The 12,500-nt window shown below is 35.1% G+C and overlaps 1 protein-coding gene across 4 annotated transcripts in view; it reads left to right on the plus strand.

The window, feature by feature from the left end:
• LOC135199901 (myosin-VIIa-like) overlaps positions 1-12,500 on the plus strand; it is a 104,425-nt gene that overhangs the window by 22,342 nt on the left and 69,583 nt on the right. The window contains exons 13-28 of one of the 4 annotated variants that reach the window (XM_064228024.1): positions 222-364; positions 832-987; positions 1,184-1,374; positions 1,739-1,913; positions 2,255-2,473; positions 2,677-2,877; positions 3,228-3,239; positions 4,629-4,835; positions 5,477-5,653; positions 6,095-6,336; positions 6,652-6,898; positions 7,217-7,390; positions 7,821-8,006; positions 8,327-8,652; positions 8,776-9,080; positions 9,343-9,533. In XM_064228024.1, coding sequence (XP_064084094.1) covers positions 222-364; positions 832-987; positions 1,184-1,374; positions 1,739-1,913; positions 2,255-2,473; positions 2,677-2,877; positions 3,228-3,239; positions 4,629-4,835; positions 5,477-5,653; positions 6,095-6,336; positions 6,652-6,898; positions 7,217-7,390; positions 7,821-8,006; positions 8,327-8,652; positions 8,776-9,080; positions 9,343-9,533 — 3,152 coding nt within the window. The remainder of the gene's footprint in view (positions 1-221; positions 365-831; positions 988-1,183; positions 1,375-1,738; positions 1,914-2,254; positions 2,474-2,676; positions 2,878-3,227; positions 3,240-4,628; positions 4,836-5,476; positions 5,654-6,094; positions 6,337-6,651; positions 6,899-7,216; positions 7,391-7,820; positions 8,007-8,326; positions 8,653-8,775; positions 9,081-9,342; positions 9,534-12,500) is intronic. The other 3 variants (XM_064228037.1, XM_064228031.1, XM_064228044.1) reach the window with 3 other exon arrangements.

The following is a 12,500-nucleotide window of genomic DNA, read 5'->3' on the forward strand; positions in this document are numbered from 1 at the left end:
AGATTGCAAATTTCTTAATATTCTTGACAATGAAGTAGTAAAATGGCTTTTATTTATTGACATGTGTAATAATGAATTTGGCTCATAAAGAACCACAGTTTAGAATCTGAAAGAATTCAAGTGAATACTCTTATTCACATGTAAAATGAAGTTGCAAAATTATATTTCCTTATGTACTACTACACTAACATCGTTTGTGACATCTATATTTACTTCAACAGGAATGGGATCAGAAACCAGGAAAAGAGCTCCAACCCTCTCTGCCCAGTTCAAGAAATCACTAGATATGCTAATGAAGACTTTGTCATCTTGTCAACCCTTCTTCATAAGATGCATCAAACCAAATGAATTTAAAAAACCAATGGTAAGGAGTAATGGGAGGAATATATTTTCCACCAGTAATCATAGATATATGTAAGGTATATGGATAATTTGTAATGTTAATAGAATTAAAGAAGACATTTATTTTGCCTTTAGTATTCACTGAGACAAATTATATGGTAACTAGAATTGTTATAAGCTGTATAGAATGTTAAAGAAGGTATAAAAATCTACTATACGCAGGTAAATATTGTAGAAAAATAGATCTTGTAGGTATATATCTTTGCAATAAGCAAATCTGTTATAACTTATGAGAAATTTTAAAGAAACTTGTAAGAGAGAAAATATTTTAAGATACCCAAGAAAAGTTCATGTTTTAAAAATATTCCCTGTCTTCTATATTTTAAACAAAGAAAGGTTTTATAATCTTTATCAAAATCTACTGTAAGGGAATTTAAAAGACAAATTAATTATCTTTTAAACATGTTTTCTCTCTGTTACATTCTACAGCTCTTTGACCGTGAGTTGTGCTGCAGGCAGCTCAGATACTCCGGCATGATGGAAACCATTCGTATCAGAAGAGCTGGATACCCTATTCGCCACACTTTCAGGGAATTCGTCGAACGTTATCGCTTCCTCATTAATGGATGTCCTCCTGCGCATAAGGTAGCAAGTCAACTAAATTTATTATTGAAAACATATGGTATATGAGAATAATATCTATAGTGCTGTGTAATAATTATACCCAAAGCTTGCCACATGTCCTAGGCTGAAGTCCTTCATGGTAAGATATTTCTACAAACTAATGGTAACCAACCCAAAGAACAAAGAACAGAAAGACTCACGGTTGTACTTTCCACAGGTGGACTGTAGAGCTGCCACCAGTAAGATTTGCCAGCAAGTGCTGGGTAGAGCAGATTATCAGCTGGGTCACACGAAGGTGTTCCTCAAGGATGCCCATGACCTCTTCCTTGAGCAGGAGCGTGACCGAGTTCTGACGAAGAAAATTACTATCCTGCAGCGATGTGTCAGGGGATGGTACTACAGAAGAAGGTATATTTGAGGGAGCACTGTGCATAGTATATTGACGAGGCATCTGGCCAACTCTTAGGGTTACATAACTTTGGACTCTTCACCTTTTGATTTCACAACCGCTGTTGCTCTTGAACTTTATTGTAAGGGATTTAAAGTTAGTGTATTCAGTGACAAGAAAATATTGGTACTATTTTCCCTCATAGGGGTTGACCCACAGAAAACACTGAAAGGTTATTTGAGTACAAGAATCCAAATAAGGTTATCTTGTTTCATTAAGCTGAATAGAATTTCAGCAAACGATGATTTAAATGATCACACACACATGAAGTAAGATACATGTGTTTCTTTATTCATGGTGTTTCCCACACCCCCAATATTTCAGATTCCAGAAGATGCGAGAAAGTGCTATCATCATCCAAAAGTTCTATCGTGCTCATGCCCAGAAGAGACGTTACCAGCACATGAGAGTTGGGTACATGAGACTCCAAGCCCTTATTCGCTCCAGAGTGGTATCCCATCGGTTCAGGCATCTCCGAGGTCACATTGTTTCATTGCAAGTAAGTTTGTTGATTTGACCCACTGCTTTGAACATGGAAAAAAATAACAAAATCCACAGTGGCTTTGTTTTCAAATTATATTTGAAGTTATACAGAGTATTTTTACAGAGTGCTCTCTTGTTGAAAAAAAACAGTATTAATTTTTACTTTAATAAGTTGAAGTTTCATTTACCAAAAATTGACATATGTTTACTGTGTGAATCATGTCACTGCCACTGCTAATGGTTCTTACTGTAAGTGAATTGTAAGATTCAAGTACTACTACAGATGAAGTGTCATAAATTTTATGAAGACTAACAGTTAGGTCTTTACAATAATAAATCATTAACCTTCCACCTTAGGCAAGATGTCGAGGGTACCTTGTCAGGAGAGAATTCCACCGCAAGTTATGGGCTGTCACTAAGATTCAAGCTCACGTTCGTGGTCTCATTGCCCGTCGTCAGTACAGAAAGCTCAAGATGAGAGTAGAAGCTGCCAGGCTTAAAGAAGAGGAAGAAAGAGCACTTCGTAAACAGATGGACAAACGAAAGGCGAAGGAGATTGCAGAAATGAAGTATAAGGTCAGATATTATATTGATTAGCCTTTATAAGAAAGGTGATATTGTTTTGTTGGAAAAATACTGATTTAATAATCAACTTAGGATCAGGCAATTGTAGGGTTTCACAGTGTTATATAATGAAACTTGTCCCACATTGTATGTTGTAGCTTTTTTGATCAAGAATTCAAGCTGAATTTATCAAAATATTCCTTTTTTTTTTTTAGGAAAGAATTTCAGAAATGGAACTGGCAGAGCAGTTGCGCGACCGAGAAGAGAAGGAAATGATGGACCTCAAACGGCAAAAGATAAGGGAAGCTGAGAGGCAACGGGACGAGCCCATCGATGACTCGAAGCTCGTTGAGGAAATGTTCGATTTCTTGCCTGATTCTTCTTCAGAAGCCCAGGCGCCTCCTGTTCACTTTAAGGTCAGTTTTGGCATTAATCTCTACAGGTCCACCCAAGAGAATATAGTTTAAAGATCCTTTTATGCACCTATACCTGTATTCTAAAATTTCTTTGGAGGAAATGAACTTGGTACAGAATTCTCACACATTTTTCAAGTCTTGATCTTGCACTATGCACAATATTTTTTCTCCTTCATACTTTTAATGCTTTGGGTACTGTCATAATGCACTATGCACTATAACTGAAAATTATGTTAATCATTAGTTTCCTGATGTTCTTGGAGTGTTCTTTTCTCACCTGATAAATGCCAACAGCGGATTATCTTTTCACATGCACGTTAGTAACAATACATTCTCTTTTCTTGTTCCAGCAAGGAATGTATGTAAGTATGTTGTACCTATAGGTTTTTACTCTCAGTAGCCGGGAGTGACAGTCAAATGTAAATATAGTACAAGTTTTTATTTCAGAATGATTGACTGTTGATTAACTGAAACATTATAACAATACGTATTTGATTATGTGTTAACAGATCCTGTTTGGAATAGACCTAACATATCATTATTCCCTGATTGAATTATAATGTTTTGGGTACTGCATGATGATGTTACTCACACCTACAAAATGCATGATTAATACTTTCATAGTCTCTAAGACTTATTTATTGCCCTTATGATATGAATAATAACCTCAGATTAATCTTGCTCCCTAAATTTAAGTTTTTCATTGGAGTTACTTCAATGTATTGTGATTTTACAATTTTGTGAAATGTAAATAACATTTACTGTGTGAAGATTAATTATTTTGCATGCGTTCTGGATACAAGTAAAAAAGCTAGTGTTCATTGTCCCATTAATAATTTGCAGACACCTTTATGAAGCAGTTTTGGAATTTGCATGCATTAAGCAACAGTACTTCCCAAGTACGAAATACCTATTGAAGTTAGTTGCTTATATACTGAGCATGTTTTCATGGCTTTCGTGTTCATTATTTAATATCTGCATTTTAGTAGTCAATAGATTGTTTGTCATTTAACTGCTAGTCTGTGATTGTTCATTTACATTTTTTATATATATTTCCATAGTAGCATGCAGCAAATATAAACATTGTTTAATTATAGCTTACACTTTTGTGTATCTACAAAATTATATAATTTAATAATTCATGTATTCTCATAGGTTGATTATTGACAAGGAATAGTTTTACAAACTTTTTTTTTTTTGTAAGAAGCAAACCTGTACATAAGATTTGTAAAGTATCAAGACACTCATACTGTATAATACAACATTTTTTTTATTTGTCAATTTGTATGCTAAGGGTGTGAAAAGTTCTAGTTCTTGAATGTCATCATGTCAGTTTCTTCAGTCCCATCACGTGAACAGGACTATAGATTTGATTGTGGATCTGCCATTTTATCTTTATATTACAACATTTTTGTATTGACTTATAAATGAGGACCAATTTTGATTCAGAGTTTATGGTATTTTATATGATACATCACCTTTTCACGTAAATTCTTAAGCATTCTTCCAGTTGATAAAACTTAAGACTTGAGCTGTCTATGCTAGTCATAACATCTATTAGCATTAATAGATGTTATGACTAGCATATTATCGCAGCATATTACGATCTAAGTTTTTAATTTAACAATTCCTTCCTTTTAGAGCTATAATGCAAATGCTAATTTTACTTATAGGTTTTTTCTTTGCAACATCCCACATTTGTAGATAGTGTCAGTTTTTGGACATCACTTAACATTACCTTTGGTTTATAGGACCTACCGGCAGGTGGCAAGGGAACCGTTTCTGGAGATGACATCATTTCAGCCATTCCTCGACCCTCGGGTGACCACGAGGATCTTTCTGAGTACAAATTCCAGAAATATGCCTCCACGTATTTCCAAGGAAACGTTACCCACCAGTATTCACGAAAACAGCTCAGACAACCTCTTCTGCAACTACAGACTCAGGGAGATCAGTTGGTAAGTGAATCAACCTCACCAACTCTTTTTATGTAACAATCAAGCCTCTGCTGGTTTCCATGTTTCATTATGATCCACTGATAAGGTTGATAGTAATGCACACTGTTAAGTTTGATATTAAGCCTCTATTTATATATAGCTATGGGCCTTTAAATGAGTGTATAGAATAAGTGTATAGACTATCATGGATAAGTTATTTTTCATGAAAATGTTGACAGGATTGGTATCCAGATGTCTTCGTCAAGTGTAGATCCAATGAAAAAAAACAAAGTGAGATGGAGAGTTGGCCCTAAACTCAACATTAGATATGAACTAAACCTGTAAAAAAATGCTGGGGCTTGGTAGCAGAGAGGGAAAATGATCACTGTTGAGGAATAAAATTAAATGTTTTGCTTTATGAGACTAAGTATTTGTTATCTCAGTAAACAAAGTAGTGTAATAGTGGTAAACAAAACTTTTGAAATTAATATGCAGTACCTTAAAGTTTGGCCATCATACTAGTATTATTATAATTCAGGGCATTAATCTTAGCTCCAGACCTCCTCTTTGATATGTAGTTAGGACCCGAAAGAATGTATGAACTCTTCTGCAAGTCTTATTAATTTCTACTGCAACTTTTTAATCACTTCTATGATCTCCAGGCTGCGTTAGCACTATGGGTCACCATCCTTCGATTCATGGGTGACATGGCTGAACCCAAGTATCACATGATGGACAGGGACAACACATCTGTGATGTCTAAGGTTTCAGCAACACTGGGAAGAAACTTCATCAAGAGCAAAGAGTTCCAGGAAGCACAGATGATGGGGATGGATCCTGTAAGGAAATTATAAACATTTTTCATATTACTTTAATGCAAGTCTTTCTGCTTTATGGTGTGTTCTAGTCACATAAACCTGATTATGATGCTTTAATTCTTACTGTCCCCAATGACTTTAAATGTTTTAAGTTTTATTAGTATCGTTTATTTTGAAGTCTGAAATACATTTATAAGTAATTTCATATAAATATAGATTTTTTTAAAGCTGTTAAATTAATATTCCTGCACTAAAAAGCAATATAATCCATGCAGAGAATATTTTTTTATTGTTATTATAGTAGTACATATTTTATTTTATAGTTGTTGTTTTTTATCTTTAAGACTCAATTAATACTCCTGCATTATAAAGAAGTAAACTCCCTCCAGAACACTGTTTTTAATGTAATAATAAAATTCCAGTAGTACTGTATTTTACAGTCAACACTGGAATTTCCTTCAGAATGCTTTGTCTGCTTCCTCACAGGTGGTCTACATGTCTCAGAAAAACCGCAGCATACGCCACAAGCTGGTTTCATTAACTCTTAAGAGAAAGAATAAGTTGGGTGATGATGTGAGGAGGCGCTTGCAGGAAGACGAGTACACGGCAGAAAGTTATTCTTCGTGGCTAGATTCAAGACCAACGTCAAATCTAGAAAAACTTCATTTCATTATTGGACATGGCATCTTAAGGGCAGAACTGAGGTGATTATTATAGTGGTTATGGTATGAAGAACTTGGATATTCTTATTATCAGTTAAATTTGAACTGTGGATGTGCATTCATTCAGGGTATGGATAGAGACCACTTATCAACACTTCACTGATAATTATTGCTATAGTTGTACTGTTATTACTTTTTCAAACTATAATAAAAAAATAACATAGGTACTGTGTAACTGATATCAATTAAATTTATACTTTGGGTATGCATTTAAACATATTTAAGTCTACAGAGCACTTATCAGCCTTTTTTTTATTATTATTGCTAAGCTATATCACCACTATTCCTCTTTCACAGAGATGAAATCTACTGCCAGATTTGTAAACAATTAAGCAATAATCCCTCCAAATCATCGCATGCCCGAGGCTGGATCCTCCTCTCCTTGTGTGTGGGATGTTTTGCTCCATCTGAGGACTTCGTCAAGTACCTCCTCTCATTCATTCGTGAGGGACCTCCCGGATATGCCCCATACTGTGAAGAGAGACTGATGAGAACTTTTGCAAATGGCACCAGAAACCAGCCTCCTAGTTGGTTAGAGTTACAGGTAATTTGGAGGAGTTTTAAGGAAGAAACATATACACTAGTATAATTTCTGCTCTCAATGGAGAGATTCCAAACTTTGTTAGTCTTTACCCCAAACCATTTTATATAGGTAATACTTAACTGGGTTACACCTAAAAGTGTGAAAGCCTCTCATAGTGAATGCTTTCTTATCTTTATTATGTGCAAGGAATACACCTTTTGTTCATGAAACAAGTTTATTATTTAATCATGGACATAAGCAATTACTGTTACATTATCAATATTGAAATTTTTTTATTTTTTTATGCTTAATTTCATCACTGTACTTTATTTCTTGTAGGCTACTAAGTCCAAGAAACCTCTGATGCTCCCTATAACTTTCATGGATGGCAACACAAAAACACTGTATGCAGATTCAGCAACAACTGCAAGAGAGCTGTGCAATCAGCTCTCAGATAAAATTGGCCTGAGAGACCAGTTTGGTTTTTCATTGTATATTGCTTTATTTGATAAGGTATGTGCTTTGATATTTTCTCAGTCCAAAGGAAATACTCTTCGGTATTGAAAGAAAACTTCCATTAATGTAGTAGATGTAAGACTTTGATCCTTTTGCTTAAGTATTATTATAATTATTTTTAGCTTGGCTACCATTTTAGACGTCATACAGTTTTAAATTGATCTCTTAAATTGAATGTGATCGTTAAGTACATGTTAGTTTAGGTTAGGAATTATGTGGATTTGATGTTAGCTGTTAGATGTCTGAAAAATATGCAAGTACTGGCTGTAATAGAAAGTCTGTTACTTAACAGACATTGTTATTTAACAGTCTGTTAAGTTGCATATTAACTATTTCATTACTTTGTTGACTTGAGGGCCATATTTTGTAAATATGTTAATGAAGTATGCCTTTGCATAGTTTGTACATGCTTGCCTTTGCATCACAGGTTTCATCTCTTGGAAGTGGAGGAGATCATGTCATGGATGCCATTAGTCAGTGTGAACAGTATGCCAAAGAACAAGGGGCCCAGGAGAGAAATGCCCCTTGGAGACTCTTCTTCAGGAAGGAGATCTTCGCTCCTTGGCACGATCCAACGGAGGACCCAGTTGCAACAAATCTGATTTATCAGCAGGTACTGTGGGTTTTCAGTAAATTTTATTTTAGGTTCTCTTGATTGAAAATGTACAGGTAGTGCTCTGTTGTCTTATAAAAGGTCCTTTCTTTCTTTCGTTCTTTAAATCTTCTGAAGAAAACCCTTTATGTGCTGAGTCAGGAGATTATAAACCTGACAGGCATCTAAAGGGACATCAGCCTGCAGAGGGAAAAGTGATAAATAAATAAGCCTTGTACTTTAGTGCAATGTACTGATGGTGAGATGATTTGTACAAAGTAGTGATTTGAAAGCTGAACGTTTGTACGAAATTAATATTTTCTTTTCCATGCAATTTTTAGGTGGTTCGAGGAGTGAAGTTTGGTGAATACCGATGCGACAAGGATGAAGATCTTTCTATGATCGCTGCTCAACAGTATTATATAGAGTTTGGTACGGACATGAATACAGATAGGCTTTTCAATAATCTTCCCAGCTACATCCCTGATTACTGTGTATCATCAGGGGACAAAGCAATAGACAGATGGGCCAATATGGTTGTGGCTGCTTACAGGAAAAGTTATTATGTTAAGGAGAGAGTCCAGTCTCTTAAAGTGAAAGAGGATGTAGTCAGTTATGCCAAGTTTAAATGGCCTCTCCTCTTCTCCAGATTCTATGAAGCTTTCAGGTAATGTTCTTGTAAGGCGAACGAATTTTTCAGATATGTTATCAATATGTGATGAAGTTTGTTGATAAAAATGGAAAAAAAAGTCAATGTTAGGTTTACAGCAATATTCTCTCTTACACGTAGGTACTCTGGTCCCAACCTTCCGAAGAATGACGTCATTATTGCTGTGAATTGGACTGGTGTTTATGTCGTAGACGATCAAGAACAAGTGTTGTTAGAATTGTCCTTCCCAGAGATCACAACAGTCTCTTGTAATAAGACGCAGAAAGTTTATACACAGACATTTACTCTGTCGACAGTGAGGGGAGAAGAGTTCACTTTCCAAAGCCCCAATAGTGAAGATATTAGGGATTTAGTTGTATATTTCTTAGAGGGACTGAAGAAGAGATCCAAATTTGTGATTGCACTGCAAGATTATAAAGCACCAGGTGGGTAGTAGAGACACATAAGGGTAATATTTTACCTAGTACCTTAAGGAGATGTTTTTACTTGAATAATTATTTCCACTAGTGATATGTTTGACTTGAATCTTGGTAATCCTTGAATAAAAAAATATGAATTTTAATTTGTTTACCAAGGATGCCAGTGCCATGATTCTGTATTTATAAAAGTACAGAAAGCTGTGAAATTAACATAAGCTAAAATTCCTAGCACACTTATTCTTTTACTTTTTCTTTTTGATCACTGCAGGAGAGAATTCGTCCTTCCTAACTTTCAACAAGGGCGACCTTATCTTACTGGAGGAGGATTCATCAGGAGAAACCGTAATGAACAACGGTTGGTGTGTTGGGCGATGCGAGAGAACATCCGAAAGGGGCGACTTCCCAGCCGAGACTGTTTACGTTCTTCCAGCTGTGACTAAACCTCCACATGATATTTTGGTGAGTACAGAGGCTTATGTTTACTCTGGTGTTGGTGTTATTTCTTGGATCTCTTCCTGCTGTTAGGATTTATGTCTAGTGAGCTTAATCGCTCACCATTCTGGGTTTTTGGGTTTCTTTTTGACCCAAGGTGTGTTGTTAGTCTCCAAGCTTTAGTTTTAATATTGCTAGTTTCTTGAAAACTTGGAGATGAAATAATTATATTTCTTCAAAAAGATACTTAAGGAAATTTGACACCTTGGATATTTCTTCAAGAAGATACTTAAGGAAATTTGACCCAAGGTGTTTTTGTTGGTCTCCAAGTTTTAGTTTCAATATGGCTAGTTTCTTGAAAATTTTGCCATGAAAAGTTATATTTCTTCAAGAAGAACCGTAAGGAAAGTTATCTATGCAGGTGCATACGCCTAAGAAATAGATTCTACAATGTGGAAGAGTTACACAATTTCTAATTTTGACGGTGTACTTTTATAACTGACTTATGAATGAATACATGAATTAGTGGCAGTGGTTAAAAGGTTTTATAGCTCAAAGAAAGGTTTGTTATTAAATTTTAGTTCTGAGTATTTTTGCAAGTTTTAAGTATCGTTTTGAGGGACTGTATTGTATAGGTCACAGGTATCCATGATCATAAATTTTTTTTGTGAACCTATGATCCGAGAAATTATACTGCAGCATTTAAGGTATTGATTTTACAGAGTGCACTGTTCTTTTTTTGCAAACTATTATACTACAAGTGATTATTTAAGGTAGATTACAGGCATCCCTGATTTTACAGCGCTCATTATACTCAGTGATACAGCACAACTATTTTTATATAAAGCATAGTTTTTAGTTTTTAATATTTAAATGAGTAATCTGCGCATTTTATTTCTTTTAACTATATCTGCGAATGTTTCCTATTGTGATAGGATGCAAGCTTAAATTTTAGAATGTATATTTTTTATCACTTTTTATTCCTAGAGAAATAATTATGTTTTAGAATTTTACATACTCAAGTTAGGTAAGTTTTTTATATTTTTTTTCTTATTACCAAATTATAACTGCAAAATGACTGAGCTGAACCATAAGAAAGCCATGACCATTAAAAAATAAATTAGGAAAAATGAGCTTGCGTTCATTTCGGTGCACACCCAAAATGTTCAAATACATTTTTTGGAGATAATATTATTCGAATTTTAGAAACCAAACCACAGAAACATTACTTCATAACACATTCTTCCCCACATGTCTATGTTCATTCACTCGTCGGCTCAGGTGAAAGTGGATTTTGTAATCTTTTTATGTTGCCAGGAAACTTTAAATCTCTTTTTTTTTTTTTTAACCAAAATGTGTAAATATTTCGTTTTTGAGGTTTAGGGCTATTCATTTTTAAGATAATTATTCATCGAATTTACTGATTCATTAGTCATGAGTGAAAGTTGTTCGTTTATTTTTGGACTGGTTTCGTTATGAAACCATTTGAAGAAATTTAACAGAATACTAAAAAAAAAAAAAAGTTGAGAGTAACAAGACTGGATGGAGTAGGCTTGTGGAGTGGTAATATTATCTTTTGTTTTTTTTAACGGTTTAAGCAATAGTTGTAGAAATATTGTGCTCAATAACGCTACAACTGATTGGCTTATAAAATGAATAATGATTGGGCGAGATAAATGATGAAGTGAATAATTGCTGGGCTGGATGAATGATGAAAATAATGACTGGCTGAATGATAAAGTTGAATAATGGTTAGTTTCACTGAATGACAACGTGAATAAATCTACGGTTACGTAAATAGAGTGAATAATGCCACTTCTGAATGGTTGACTGAGTGAATGATGCCATAGCTGACTGAATGACTGAGTGAATAACATCAAAGGTGATTTAATTCAGATTGAATAATGCCCCATAGCTGACTGAAGGACTTAGTCAATATCAATATATAATATATATATATATATATATATATATATATATACAGAGAGAGAGGAAACTCTCTCACTGTTTCTTCTCCTCGCCAGCTACCGTTAATTCCAGGTTATCTATAAGTCTGCGTATCACTCAGGGAAGCTTCACATATGTGCAGTAATCTCCCACCGTCATGTTCGTACGAAACGACTGGAAGACGGGGAGATAAGTACCTTAACCTTCTGGGAAAATAAGATGCTTTCCCTTTACGCTTCCCGCGATTCACTTTTTATTTTATTTTTTTCTTCTTCGCGTGGCGTCATTTTCTTTCGAGATAATTGCACGGTACGCTGTACTAGTACTTCCGTCTGCTTGTTTCTGTCTGTCTGCCAAGCAATTGTTGCTGAGCAAGAAGGCGTTTGCTTGGTTTTGACTCTTACGGGCCTGGAAAGAGCTTAGTTGATGGATTCGGGAAATAATTCTCTGCAATCTGAAATTTATGTTGCAAGATTTGCATAAAGGTGTTTCAGTCCCTGTGATTGATTTGGCTTCGTGTTCGTATCATTGACCAGTCTAGAAATGTTGCAGTGTGAAGTAGTACCCTCGTTTCTCATCTGTGAGGTCATGGGTTCGATCCTGATGCGAGTCAATATTATTATTATTATTATTATTATTATTATTATTATTATTATTATTATTATTATTATTGTTGTTGATGTTGTTAATATCATTATTCAACATGGCACGCAATTCATCATTCTTCTTTTTTGCAATTGTTATCGTATTTCATTGCGTAAAAGTTGACTTTCCTTATCTCTCCTTTTTTTTACCATCTGCTTCACGCCAACGTTCCCCCTCCAATTCTCCTCCTTACTACCTCCCTCCCCCGTCCCTAGAAGCCCCCCCCCCCACCCCCTTCCACCATCCAGCACCTAATGGATGCCACGCAGTGCTCTATAAGAGCTCTTGACACATATTTCAGATGGTGATGGCTGTTCCCACGCTTTTTTTTCGTGCCTTCTTTTGGCCGAGTTTTTTTCTCGCTTTTTCATTTCCAACGTACTACGCTGCACGTGTAAAGCT

Source organism: Macrobrachium nipponense, chromosome 23 (assembly GCF_015104395.2).
Source record: "Macrobrachium nipponense isolate FS-2020 chromosome 23, ASM1510439v2, whole genome shotgun sequence".
In the NCBI taxonomy this organism is placed as follows: domain Eukaryota; kingdom Metazoa; phylum Arthropoda; class Malacostraca; order Decapoda; family Palaemonidae; genus Macrobrachium; species Macrobrachium nipponense.